Here is a 15535-nt window from a genome sequence, read left to right on the forward strand (position 1 = left end):
GCTGAGTTACCCAAAGATTAGCTAGGTACCCCCTAGCAAAAACAACAAAGGAACTTTACAGCTCAAAGCACGGCAAGCACGCTGCCACTCAAGGTGGCTAACACCTGTTCCTGTGGTCTCAGTCAGGAGCCAGGAACAAGCAGGATGCATCAATCCCACATGCAGGACTGTATCACACACAGACTTGTCAATTACATCACGATATCAAGTAGTTCTGGTGTAAAGAATAGTCATCCACACACTCACACACTGAGTCCTGAGGTAAGAAAAATCTGTTCTGCTCCTTAATGAGACTAGAATTTGGCAAGGTGCCAGCCATGTCCAGTGACTGCCAATCTGGCACTGCTGCCTCCAAAGTGAGATGAGGATTCTGCCACATTGGATTAATGATGAATGAGGGAAAAGGAATCTCCACAGGATTCATAAAGGACCCATGAATGATGAACTATAAATACTGTCTCTTTTTTTAATAAGAAAGATGTTCTGCCTGGTGAATGCCAGCTGAGGTGAGAGACCTGTATGGAAGAACTGAGTCTCTGACCACACAGGTCAAGAAAGCACCTACAGCAGTTTGGCTAAGAGAGAAGCCAACCTTTTAAAACCTGATCCTTGTGAAAGGATCTATTGGTTGTCTTATATTTTTCCAGCAATGATTGGTAAACATTTTTGAAATTGAGTAGTTTGAGATGCTGTAAAGAAATAATTGCATTTGTGTTTATGTTAACCTAGTGTATGAGTTAACAATTTCAAAATGATGCCCCTTACTGTGTGCAATGTATATTAAGACCAGGGTACTGAAATACTCCAATAAAATGCCAGATCCTCCAGAGAAGGCTACAGAGAAAACAAGGTGTGTCAAAAGGCAATTCTAAAGGTGATACACCAACTTAAAAAGAAGCAACAGTCCTGAGTGAAAACTTATCCAGCTATAGTTAATAGTAGAAGTCCTGTGTGTAATGAAGCATGATAGCATGGCAGAATTGAATTGATGTTTATTTTACATATTTCACGACCTATGTTTTTTTTCTTGACGTTGGGTGTATTTAATTTACTATTTTAACACTAGAAGTATGTATTTTGCCTTCTTGAAAATAAAAAAGTTAAATAATGCATAAAGTTGAAATAGTTAACAACTCTAATTGTATGTATGCACAGATCTATTTGAAGAAAAAGTAAAGACTGGGGAGCATGTCAGTCTAAAAATATGAAGGAGCAATAATCAAAATAACACTACTTAAGAAAAGAAATATTTCCAAATGGAACAAACCTTTAAAACCATCAGGATAGACTTCAGGAAGGAATTTAGTGCTGATGTCTCCTTGAACAAAGCGTGGATGGACGATCACTTCTCGCAGTAAAGAAATATTGTGAGCCACACCTGAAAACAAAAAAAAAAAGAAATCAATACAAAATCAGGTAATATTAATCACAAATTACAGTAGGAAAGGACTTCTAAAAATATGAACTCCTATGTTTCTGGAATAAATACTTGTTCACAATTTAGATACCATAGTACTGACATAACCAATGCAGATTTACCAGTTGTTTCACTCCTGCTTCAAAACCCTTTTAAACACTCAGTTTAATAAAGTAAACCCTCTAAATTGTCATCTCATCAAGCCTAATTCAAACACCTAGTTGAGTTAAGGACAGGAAGCACAACCAAGACACTTTTGGTTCCGTTGTAGAAGACGTAGGCAAGACCAGAGCTATCTCCTTGAAATAACAAACTAGTCATGGCAGTAAATATTAGCTGAATTCCACTGAACCCTGAATGGAAAATATGCACCATGTTACACCCCAATCACAGTAATGAAATGCACTAAAAACTTCAACAACTTAGCATATCATTTTACAACATTTTTATAATTTGTAATGCATAAGAGACTCCTGTGTAACTTACAAAAAAAGAAATTTATTGCTTCCTCCACATGTACTTTTATCCAACCTTGCCTGGTCAATTCTTTTATTGACTACCCTGGTTCCCCTTTGGCACCACTCTGTGACTCTGTTAGGCATATAGCCAACAAAAATTATTTATTTAATTTTAAAATTACTTATCACAGAAGTTTTAGAGACACCCTTAACCTTCAATTTCTTTGAACATTATGCAACTTCATATTTTCTGCATTTCTTCATGTCTTTCTCATTCCACTTCTCAGCTTGTCTCCTCCATCTCCTAAAGGATTCTATTTTTAATTTAATAACTTCTGTGTAACTAAATTAGTGACTTAATTCTAAACTGCACTTTGCCAGAAGTACTTGCAGTTTAGCACTGAATATGATGGTCACTAAAAGTAATTTCATTGAAATATTAAATACAAGAAAATCCTTACAGAAGGTGGGAGAGGAAAGGTGGTGAAAAAAAAATCCTTGAGAAAAAAACTGTCTAGATCATTTAAATTTTCTCCTTACTGCAAACAATTTTCAAAAAGAAGGTACTCTTTCTTTTGAGAGTGGCATACAGGCGATCTCTGGAAAGTTTAAGATTACAGGTCAGAAAACCAGCATCTTTATCTCCATTCTCTTCTCAATTTTAGAAAGAGATCAAACAAATTCTGATGAGCCAGAAAGTTCCATCTTAATATGACTACATGCAATAACACTGACTCAAACATTAATAGCTCTTAAGAAAAGCTGGAATACACATGCAGTTTGGGAGCATTACAAGTGTTGATTTATTCCAGGTATGGACAACTGAGGAGCTGCTACAGGAAAGAGGTTATCCAACCTCAGCTGTGCACATTCTCTCCCCTCTGGCAATACAAAGCAATCACATTTTTTCGTCATTGTCAGAGGAGCAGGTAACTCCAAATCACATTGCCTTTGCCATTTCACATTAACTTTGGCTCTAGCTGCACACCATTAAGTATAAAATGCAGAGCACATCACAAAACAGTTCATGGCAAAAGTTTGTCTGTGCATCCACATCCCTTGCAAAGCACAGAATTCTGTACTTCACATATGTTTACTCACAAGTTATTAAGATTGTGATGATATGATCACAACTAGAGACAGCATGACTCAATTATTTGCAGTTTTTTTTTTCTAATAGCTCTAGTTTAAAATAATATTGAAAAAGAATTAATTGCAAACTGGGGTATTTCAGCCATAAATTAGGTTATTTGGATTTTTTCCCTTGTTGAGATCTCACCAAAGCACAGACACTAGCATTACAGAGCATGCAAATTGCTGAGGCTACAGGAGATTCTTTTACACTCCTTTTCCTTTTGTGTTTTTCCAGTTTAGAAGCATAAACAACATCCTTGTTATTTCATATGCAGACCAGTTCAAACACTTTCAAAGCTCTCTTCCCCTACTAGTCTGCTGCTGGTGTGAATTTTCAAGCTCTCTGTGTGGCCGTCACTGAAACCACTTTAAACACACCGAGTCAGACTCGGCCTCATTGAATCATGAAGTCACAACTTTAAAGACTTGTTCATGAGCCATTAAATAGCACATGACACAAGCAGTTCAATGATGACATGATAGAAATTTGTCCATTTGATTAAAAGAAGATCCTTGCTGCCTGCGACCTAAATAATCGTTCACAGACCTCGACTTCATAAACACTGAATAAAAGTCACACTGTATCTCCACTGAACAAAAAAATTAAAAATCTTACACTAAATGACCATAACTTGGAAACAAATAATGTCTGTCTTTGTCTGCTACAGATTCCCCCTAAAATTCCCAATCTGACTAGTAATTTGAAATATCCCAGAGACTTCATCTATTACAAAATCAAGAGGAGGATGAGTCCTTCAATACTGCCCAACTTTGAATCCAGGATTTAAACATGCTACAATATGTAACCAGATCATCTCACATTTTTCTTTTCTAAACTGCTATAAGATCCCTGGTGAGGTGATGGCTGATGACAGATAACAGAGCTTGGTGTCTCAACTGACTGCCCCAAAAGACCTAAAATAAAAAAAAATACCATGAGTATTCTTAATTATTTCTAACTCATGTGCATCTGAAAAATATGAGGCTTCTACAATGTTTCAAGCTCCAAAATTCATTTAGTAAGTTCAAAAGAGCAGAGAAGCCTAGGTGTTTGGGAAGCAATATAAAATGCATTTTACATACATGAATTAAAAGTTTAATAAACAAGTTTCCCCTTAAAGTATCATGAAAGGCTATCTTTATCAGTCCCCATGATCATTATGTGAGCAATGACTGCATGGTTGATCTGCTTCTCAAGACCGAGTTGATACTTTTAGTGATGTACCAAATCATATGGCTTAAAAAAAAAATTATTAGTGCAATCCTTCAGAAGTCTACAAGTTTTAGATTTGCAATTTAGTGTGACCTCTGTCAAAGTTCATAAGGTCTCCATCTGTGTGTGAGTAACTACTAGGCTACAGAAATATGGACCCCTAGAGCAGCTTGCTCCTGACTACCTGCTGCTTCCAAAACACTGGCCAGACATTAGCCTCATGCTCTCACAGGATCAAACAGAGGCTAACAGGCAGTGCTTATTTCATGCAAAGTTAGACACTAAACTGAAGTATATTGTATTTATATTGCAGTGGTTTTCAGAGAATTTTTCTGTTTCTTGACCAGATCTGTAGACTGCCAGGAACAAAATCACATTTGTTAGCCTGACAAGCCATGATATTTTCAACAAACAAACAAAATCCTAAACTATATCAGTTCATTTCTCATCCAGAAAACAAAATTTCACTTCAGCTTCATATCGTTAAGGCTGAGGCAGAACTGCAGTTCCAGTTATGTTCTTCTTTCCTCTAAGTCAAAATATAATAAAATATAATAATCACTGGCTTAGTACCTCTATTTTTTCATTTTGTTTGGCTGTAGTTTTCATACAATATTACATCAGTAGCTTCTTGAGTTTCAGTTTTAACCCACTATTTTCCAGAATGCATTTGTAAGAGAAAGCAGACTAGCATTTAAATTATGGAGAGCTAATGAAATTTCTAAAAACTACGTATTCATATGCTTTATATAGAAAACACAATTTACTGAGGTTCCATTAATTTTCCAGTTAAATTGTCATTATTGCCTAATGAATACAGGAACACACTGAATAATCACACTGTTCACCAGAGCTTATTAGCAACCCCTGTTTAAAGAAGCCCTCATTAAAAAAAAAAATTAAATTATAATCAGAAGAAATTACTCCCCATACTGCCTGTCTTTATCTTGTCTCCTTCCCTTCCTCATTCTCTGCCTTAAAAACTCTGCTAAGTACACCAGACTTTTCATTAACTTAGCTACATACTGTAGCCTAACTCCAAACCCGTCCTCAAAAGAAAACCCAAAGACAACAATAAAATGCAGTTTATACAAAACAGTTTTATAACAGGTTTATAAAGAGGCTATCACACCACATTTTTACTCACTAAAAATCAGAACTTGGAATGCCAAGGCACAAAATCATAGGCAATGTTTTCACTATAAATATTTACTGACACTAAACATATTCAGTGTTGATTAGCCTTTTTACAGTATTAAGCTTCTGTCATCTTGATGCCTGCAAACACAAATCTGCATTTATCCATGTAAACTTAATTGGAGTCCTACATGCCCCTCTGTAGATAAGCAGTTGAATAGACTTAACTTGCTGATCATTTCAAATGGTGCTAAGTGGAACAGAAAGAACTTTATCTGCACACTTACTGACTGCAAAACCAACATGTGGAGCACAGGACTAGAGGCTTCTCTTTTTAACAAGCCAGCAAAGCTAAACTATCACCCAACAATTTAAATGCTGAATAAGAATAAATGTGATGAAGCTTAGGAGGTATCTCAGTTATTTCTCTAAAGAAAATATTAAATAATATTTACTAAGCTCTGCACTGAGCATTATGAAACACTGATTACGCTACTGTTCACTTAAAACAAGAACATTATCGGATTTGCACAGACTATGAAAACACCACTTTCAACACATGAACTTTCCAAGTTCTTGATTATCACCCAGCAAGCTTCCATGTTTGTAATTCCAAGAGGTTTCATAATATTCCCTAAAACCCTCAACATTCAACTGTTTAACTGTCTTTCAAAGCTCGTGTTTTGCTACAGCTCACTTCAGAGCTGGCTATCCATGTACAAAGCCCCATCCCAAAAGCAAGGAAAAAAGGGAGTTTTATCTTTTTATTTTAATACACAAACATCCACATAAAATTCTCACATGAGATCAGTGCACCACTGACCCTCAGAGATGAACATGTATTCCAATTAAAAACAATAATTCTTTCAGATACAAATGTCTGGAGCTTGCTGAATTCACACACCAGGATAAAGGAGGAGAAAGGAGGCAAAAGGAAATAATATATGGTAATATTGTATTGCAAAATCATACATTCAAACTCAAAACTTTTGTAACTGCATGTGGTTCTGAACTTCTAAGTTAGAGTTAAGAGGACCATTATTTACAGTATTAGCAAACCAAATGAATGTGTGAATCAGTAGAATAATTGGAAGCAGAAGCTAAGCAGGCTTTGTCAAGAAAAGTGAAAGAAAATAAATGTCCATTCTACCACCATCCTCTCCTCAGATATCCTTTTACTCTGAAGAAAGGGAATACAACACTACGACAACTTTATATCTAGAGAAATAACAACATTCATTTCTTGTTTTTCACTGCCCCAGTTCTTTCTCCTTAATAAAAGGGAGAGGAAAAAAAACATACAAACAAAAATCTTATCAGGCAAAAAAAAGGTATCTTTTTTGAATTTCCCCTTCTGCACCAACAACATTGCCTTCCTCTTTTACCTGATCAGCCTGTACTTCAATTGCCCTTCCCTCTTTCTTCTCTACAGGACAGTGGTAATCTAAATGACATCCCACAACATTTTGCTGACTTCCATTCCTACTCCCTCCCTCTTGACTAGCTTAAGAAAAGGAGAGACCAGGGGCAGCATCTGAGCTCCAAGCAGATGCTACTAAGCATTTTGAAATTATCCCTTTTAGTGATTTTGAACTAAGCTTGTTTCCTTCCCTTCTCCAGTTTTGGTTTCCACATCAATACACTGGGGAATCTGCAAAGGGTGAGAACACAAATACTCTTGCAGAAGTACCCATCTGTTACCACTGCTATGCAGAAGTTGCATGACCTGTTGAAGCATTTTTTAAAAGCACAACCAAAAAACAAAGCCTCATTTCATTTTTTAAGAGCAGACACTATACACTGTTTTTGCAAGTAAATAGGTTTTTTACACTCAAAGATTGTTTTGCTCACAATACCAGTGAGAACATTTGCAGGGGCTCAGAATACAGGAGAGTCTAAAACTTACATGTATACTGACATAGAGAAGTATCTTCAAAGTTAAAATAATTCAGTAATTTATGATGTTTGGATCTAAATGCAAGTTTACTGTGAAAAGCTTTGTACCTGAAATTAATGGTGCATTATTTGAAATACATGATAAAATACTAACATCGAAGTTGGGTGTTGCTCTAGGATGACCCTGCTTGAGCAGAGAGGTTGGACCACATAATCCACCGTGACCCCTTTCCAATCTTACTCATTCTGTGATTCGTGGAAAGCCAAGGCCTTCTCACAACATTAAGTACAGCTCTCCTTTTATCCCCCTAATTAGTGTGTTTACAGTTACAAAAGCTCAATACAACAGTTTCTGCTGCCACTATTCTGGCAGATCTCCACTCAGAGTTAACTTCTACATTTCTCTACCCCTCAAACATTTAACACTTTGCTGGTTTCTATTTTATGTTTGCTCTTTCACCTCATGCTGGAAAATTCCCCCACCCCCAGCTGGTGGTTCCCTTATTCTCTCCTCATTTCTACTCCTTCTTGCTCTATCTGCTGCTTACTCTTTTCTTCAGAGGCTCCTTCAACTCTTCCTTCTCCCTAATGGTCTCATGCATTCCTCTCTACACACAGCAAGCAGGATCTCTGTATAAAGGCAACCCTTCTCTGTAAAGACTTAAACTTCATGTTATTGCTTTACTTCTGAATGCTCAGGGAAGATAAAAAGCAAACAAAGGTCAAAGGAAAGATTACAGGAATCTGCACTCAAGGATATGAGCTATCTGTCCAATCAGACCCTCTTGTGAATTGATAATGTGGTCTACTTGATGCATAAATATAACCATTTCTTTTACTTAAATTGATTAAAATAACTTTCATACACAAACTTTCCAAAACTACATACTGGGATTTATACATGCCTTCAAACGAACAGATTATCCAGCACCAGAAATGACAAAAGCATATTAAAACTTTAGAAAAGCCAAGAAGGAAATCACACCACACCATGTTTACACACAGAGGATATACACTGATAGGCATTCTTGCAATACCCTATTTCTGCTGTTCAAATTAAACCCCTCCAAAATAAACCAAACGATAAGTTTCTGAAAAAAGTACCATAAGAGACAGAGATTAACTACTAACAACAGTGCATGCTCAAAGGAAAAAAGTCATGCCCCATCCCAATGAGCAACTGTAGATATGATATTTTCTGAAAAATCTTTTAAGATTTTTTCTCCTGAGAAGCTGAGAGGCCTCAGGAAAAAAATGTAAACAATGATTTTTGGTGGATCTTTGATTGGTCTCATGTAGTTGTTTCTAATTAATGGCCAATCACAGTCCAGCTATCCAGACTGTCTCCTTCAGTCACAAGCCTTTGTTATCATTCTTTTTCTATTCTTACCTAGCCTTCTGATGAAATCCTTTCTTCTATTCTTTTAGTATAGTTTTAATACAATATATATCATAAAATAATAAATCAAGCCTTCTGAAACATGGAGTCAATATTCTTGTCTCTTCCCTCATCCTAAGACCCCTGCGAACACCATCACAAGCAACAGTGCCTCTCTGCTTGACTGGAATCCTGAACTTTTCACTATTCACAAATTTCCCAGTAATCACTGTACAAAACAAGAAATGTCTCTTCTCTTCTTGAGAGAAATCTGAGTTGGATCCTCAACTTTAATCACCCCTGAATTATACTGCAAGACTCAGAGATAAAATGTTACCTAATTAGACCCTTTGCCATTCTGGAGTCTCAGCTGAGATTTTGAATTCAGATCAGCTCTCAGTGGAGAAGTCAGTTCCTGTCAGAATAATTTAGACTGTAAAGAACCTCAAGAGATCATTTAATATAATCCACAACTCAAAGAAACGCTATCCTAGTCTTTCATCTGCTCCCATTAGCAACAATGGAGATATTACACAGGAAAAAAGATTAAGAGTACATTCCCACGATCACATTGACCCTATCTTGACTCAATCTTGAGTTAGTCATACTCTTAGCATCTACCAATGAACAGACTGCAGAATGTCTTCACTGTGTACAAGTTGTCATCAGCCCAAATGGTAATAAAATATTCACGCATCAGGCATTTTCAGAGCACAGCGTAGTTGCAAATACCCCTATTTGCTTAATTCTCTATTTTTAACAAAGACACTGCTATTACAGGCACTATATGATGCAGCCTTGGTTGTTTAAGCTATTACTTACTCAAATTTTGCTTAAGTCTGCTTTCTTTGCAAGTATTAGATTATTTTTAAAATTTAATTATTTTCATTTCCTTCATGATCTGGTCAGGAATATTCAACTGGGAAGGGCAGCTAAACCATGAATTCAAGGCCAGGTAGTATCCAGTCCAAGAAAACAAGTCAATAAAAACTTGTCTGGGGACTTGTTCCCTGTAGATGGAACACAGAGCTAAAAATGAATGGGGTAACTTGTGAATACCCCAAAGCCACAGCAAAGAAACTGAATGTTTTCTGACAGAGCCAATAGACAAGGAGCAGCAGAGTAAGTCCTTGACCTTCACACTGCCAACATGCCTCAATCCAGCCTAGATGAGTCACCTCCTGAAGGGTCACTGTGCTACTTCAGTCCTGGATTCTCTGCTGGGACTGCCATGAATGACATTGTATAGTGGCATTTGCTCCAAGAAGACATTTGTCTTCTAGGAACTGGATAAAAACCACTGATTTTACACAGGTCAGCAAGCAACCATCAAAATAGTAGTGACTAAAATTCCTTACCAACTTTTGTCTGCTTTGAACTGGTGACACAGAAGTGATTGGGAAGACTCCATCCTCCATTAGCAGTCCCCAAGCTATGCATTAGATGGTCCTTGACCTGTTACCCAGCCACCCTACATCCCCTTCCCACCCTATGTGAGTGAACAAGCATCCTTGTTTACAGAAACTGCAATCCTTGGGATTTTAAATCTGAAATTCTCCCAGTGCACATCATCACTACAACTGACACTGACTTCAGCTGGTATTGCTTATCTAAAATGCTCTAGAAGAGTTCATTACTCACAGGGAAAAACACAGTGTCTCTAAAACACTAAGGAAACATAAATGCTGCTTCCCAGGATTTCAGAGGAACAAGGAGGCTGTGCTGAGAAATAGGGATCTGGAGCATACTGTTCAGGAAGACTGGTAATCTCTATGTACAAGCTCACTATTCAAACATAAAACCAAGTAACTTCAACGCTAGGTTTAAAAAAACCTATTCTGTATCTTTCAATACTAACAAAAACTCAAGTTGGAAAAGATTTAATGTGAAGCACTTTACAAAATATCAAGGTAGTTTAATATTTTGTTACATAGAAACCCAACTTTGTAAATATACACCATCATTTTAGGGTAAAAATAAAAAACTACCCTACCAAGAATCATTCACACTAGGTAAGAAAAGACATACTTTAATATCCACAAATGTTCCATTTTAAATAAACACTGAGAAGAAACTACCAGCTGTGTAAAACTACACAAAAATCTTGGTGGTTCTCAAATGGAAACCATTGGCCACTGCAACTAAAAATGTGTTCTGAAAATTCACCTACTTTTGAAACCTGTAGTACATTACATTTTGTGGTTGGCAGTACTTTAGAAAAAAATTCCCCCTGTAGGTTCACTAATTACCTCCTTAAATGTTTTTAATAGACTAAAAGCTTTCTCAGATAGAAATACTACAGAGACATTAGATATGATGAATACGTGCATACTAATAAAAAGACTGTAAAAACCTCAAGAATAGAAATTGGTACTTTTCAGCTGTAAGGTCTCAAATACTTCACAAATATTTATAATCTGTGGAAAAGTTATTAGGTACATCTGTGTAAAAAATCTAAACCCAAACAACCAGTTTCCATCCCATATTATAGCACACAATAAAAGACAATGCTCCACACACATTTGCATATTCTCATCAAATAAAGTACTTTTAGCATCACTTGCTATCAATACAACAGTGTGAATCCAGAGCCTGTCTCCATTAATAACAACACCAACAAATCCCTCCTCACATCAATCTAACTATAGCAGTATAAATTTCTCTCTCATATAAATTTACTCAGCTGTTTTACAGCAGGGGTTTACATCAGCACATTGTACTGCATGAGTCTAATGGCTCAAGTTGCACCAATATAAATCTATGTTAGAGTTAGCAGTTCATTTACAATGGTTAATCCTACCATGGATCTAACTACACTGTGGTCGAGGGATGTTCATTTTCCCCTAGACAGATAAATCTTCTGAGTTTGACAGGACAACTGTACCATTCAGCAGCCCAGCATTAAAGCCAAACCAAGTTTTAGAGAAACTTCACAGAATTTTTTACTTCTCTTATCCTGAGTTGTCCTTCCTATTTTCCATAAGACATAGAGGAAGACCCAAAGATTTCTCCCATACAAAACATGGCTTCCCTCACCAAAACTTAAAAAGGTAAAAGTGGTCAGGGCTAATTTACCCCTGCTGCCTGGAAAGCCTGGAAGAATGGCTGCATCTGCTATGCAATCAGTGTGCAAGAGCTGAAACAGCTGGTGATCAACAGCCTACATCTGTATCTGCCCAAATCTAAACAACAACCTTGAAAATTAGAGAAATACACAGATATACACAATCAACCACTGCATTGTGATAATACTTAATTGCAATCAATGTATTAAACACCTAAAAAATGGCAATTACTTTAAATTTCTTACAGTACAATTGCCTTTCCCCCCCCCACAACATAATAAATCAATTACATGCTACCATTCAGTGAGAACGATGAGTTTTAAGAAAGTTATTTAAATATTTATCCTACAATATTCAAGAGAAAAATGGAGGGAAAAAAGTCTCTTTAGAGTTGATGTATCTTCTCAACTTAATTAACACAAGCTTTTCCTTTTTTAATTTGCACTTAAGAAGTGGGAACTTTATTCAATTTGCTAATTACTACATTTTCAAGCTGTTTTCTTGAAAGAGATGACAGCCTATCACACTAGGAATCAAAATTTCTCTAGTTACCTCGAATTACGTAGTTGTCCAAAGCCTCTTCCATTCTTTTCAGTGCTTCAGCTCTATTAGAGCCATAGGTAATCAGCTAAAGAAAAAAAATAAGGTATTTACATTACCTAGATATTAGATGTTTGTTTCTAGAATTTGAATAGCATTTAAAAATTAAATAGGTTTGTAGAATTTCTGCAGTCATAAGAAACCATTGCTTGACCGTTACTGTATTTATGCTATAAAGGCTCCCTGAAACATCAAGAAAAAGCTAAGATCTCTTAACCCACTCAATGAAAGAAAGCCAATCACTTTTTACTTCATAAAACTTAAAACATCTAAACAAGCTCTCAGAAAATCAGACGAGAGGTTCACTATCCAAGCTGACCAGATTCCTAATGCCCAACAAATTCTTAAGACATCCTTTTTTTGAGGACTGAACTGTATCATGTCATATTTTAATTTTACCAATATATTCCCAATGAATAAGAACTAATACTAATAGACACTATCAAGCATTTCTTTCAATGCTTCTTTTTGAAAGCCAGGATTACTGACATTTACATCCAAGCTAGACTATATTAAAAATGATAGATTGGCTGTATCTAAGTCAGACAATAAAGGCTGGTGTTTAAATCAGAATCTTCTTAATTAGAAACTGCAAGACAAATAACTACAGTGTCAAAAGGTAAAAATAATTTTATTTAGAAGAGACACTAGATTTCCTCTACTCCACATCTTCCTTCACTTCTTTTGTATTCCCTTGAGGTATGTTATGCCTGGCACCTTTAAAACACTGATTTACCAATCCTTTAATATGTTCCCTCGCATAAAAGATCTATGTAGAAAATCAGTACTTCATACCTTTAGAATATTAAGAAATAATGATCAACTCACTTTTGAGATCATGGGATCATAATAAATGCTAATGTCACTTCCTTGTTGTATACCACTGTCAACACGTACCTTCAAAAATAAGAAGTGAAAATAATTATATATTACTGGAAAAAAAATTTCAACATGAGGATCAATCTACCCATCAGGCTTAAACCATAACCCCCACAAAGCTTATCGTATACATTTTTCCCTCTGGAAAGACTCAATTATTTGTTTTCAGAGAACCTGGGAGGAGGGAAGGGAAGCTTTTTTCTTCACTGGCAGAAAAAAAAAAAGCACTTGCAAATTAGTCTCTCTTTTATGAGAAACTTGACTGCAATCTTGAGTTCATAGTCAAAATTCTCTTTTGGTCTGCAGAAGGCACAGTAAACACAGTCAATCTGATCTAACAATTTCAGCTGTGTTACACTTGCTTCAACTCCAAACACATTCAATTCTGTTTTAATCCCTGCAATAAAATACAGTTGTAATTATTTTTCTGACTGACACCTGGCATGAGGGATGACCCTTGTAATCACAGCCTTTCTGCATCTATATGTAATCACATCCTTCATATTCTGCTACAGCCCTTCCAAGGGCTTCAGTAGGAATAGAAGTAGGGAGCATTCAGCAGGAACTTTGGAGCTCTGCTTATCAGCTCCATAGGAATACTGAGCCTATGGTTTTCATGTCTGTAACACTTTCCTTCTCTGTCTCACCCTCTCAACTGTTAAACAATTTTTTTTCTGTTGCTGCTCTTCCCCCGAGGCTTTAATGTTTACACAGCTTTTTTCCATGGCTTTGCTTTGTAAGGACACAGCCCCAATTAAAGCTCTGATTCTGCAATATTCATGGAAAAAAATAACACAAGTTCAAAAATTTCTTTTGAAGAGGCTGATTGCTGTTAACCAGCCAACAAGTTAGTTTGTATATTGCTGATTCTTGTTTTCATCTCTCAGTTTGATTTCATCACTGTAACAATGAGGTTAGCCATATAAAACTTTTCAAATGAGCAATTTCTGGGGAATAAATATTTATTAAATTGCTGGTTTTGAGCACTGGAATTCGAAATATTTTTTTTAAACTAATCAAAATAACTCAAGTGATAAATGCATTCTGGGGATCATAAGGATGGCGGGCTCTAATCAAAGCTGTTGAAACAGCAGGGCTCTGATATACTGCATTGTAAAGGGGTGGGAAAGAGGGTCCTGGAATCTCACTTAAATCTTCACCTGTGGGAAGGAACCTTTGTAATAAACAGCAGCTCATCTGTCTGCAGCAAGGCAGAAAAAGGTCAACACAACGGCTGTTAGGCCTTTAATATTTTAATTTAGGCAATTATCAAGGGACCACATGTAGAACCTCTTGTCTAGAGAATCCACATGAGGGCATGATGATGACTTTATTATCCAAATGACATAAAAAGATACCCTAGCAGGTGTATTCACTTTCTTCAGTAAAAAACATTGTCTGACTAGTTCTTAGGACATTATATTTATTTTAATAAGAAGTTCACTTATTCACATGTTTGTATTCATATATTTGTATTTACGTATTTATTTTTTTTCTATACTTATTCACATGTAAAGGCAGCATTGCTTCTTCTGTACCACTTTAATAGATTCTTATCTGAATGTGCTTTATCTGTGCTTAACTGGGCTCCCCACTACTCACATCAGGTACATTTAACATTAGCTACTGATGTGAAGGTAGTTCAGACATGTCATGATTACAGAAAAAACATGCAGTGTATTTCTCAGCTTCCTTTCTTCCAGCTGCTAAACTATCCTTTCTCACAGAATGGCTGTCCATGTATAAAGTCAATGCACATGTTCTCACATTTAAGTCAGAAAGAATTAATTTACCTACTCAGTTCCAGAGAAATCCCCTGCCCTTGACATTTTCTTCTAATACTCAATAAATACATACATAAGACAAGGTATGACATACATACTCCACACATACTTGAATTGTACTGTGACTTTTGTGTCTGAAGCAGCACCTATAGAGTGACTGCACACAAGCATTCAGGAGTGCTTTACATATGCATAGGTAAGTACTGACACATGTATGTCATCTTTTGACAAAGAAAAAACATATGAAAGGTGCATAATTCAGGCCCACGATAAGCAGGTTAGTCAGACCCTAAAGTTAACTAAGACTTCTGAGGCTACCCCAACTATATGCTCTGCCTGGCTCTATGTTTCTATTCATATACAATACATGTACATGGCCACTACAAAATTCACATTTTTCTCTAACCACAGTATCTTGAAAAGGCTACAGTGAATATAAACTACTTAAACTACTGCATAACTTACTTTAAAAAAATCTGGAGTCCTCTATGGAAGTTAATTTTCATAAAATAAACTCAAGATTACCAAAAAAATGACAGCAAAAAAGAAATACATTTACTATCTTAAATTCTCC

At 36.2% G+C, this 15535-nt stretch overlaps 1 protein-coding gene across 1 annotated transcript in view; it reads right to left on the reverse strand.

Moving 5' to 3' along the window:
- Positions 1-15535, reverse strand: part of PCCA (propionyl-CoA carboxylase subunit alpha) — a 273150-nt gene that overhangs the window by 136760 nt on the left and 120855 nt on the right. The window contains exons 15-17 of the mRNA XM_054654777.2: positions 13127-13195; positions 12251-12326; positions 1268-1378 (exon numbers count right to left, since the gene is read on the reverse strand). Of these exons, the coding sequence (XP_054510752.2) occupies positions 1268-1378; positions 12251-12326; positions 13127-13195 (256 nt within the window). The remainder of the gene's footprint in view (positions 1-1267; positions 1379-12250; positions 12327-13126; positions 13196-15535) is intronic.

The sequence above is a fragment of the Agelaius phoeniceus genome, chromosome 2 (genome assembly GCF_051311805.1).
Source record: "Agelaius phoeniceus isolate bAgePho1 chromosome 2, bAgePho1.hap1, whole genome shotgun sequence".
Classification (NCBI taxonomy): Eukaryota; Metazoa; Chordata; class Aves; order Passeriformes; family Icteridae; genus Agelaius; species Agelaius phoeniceus.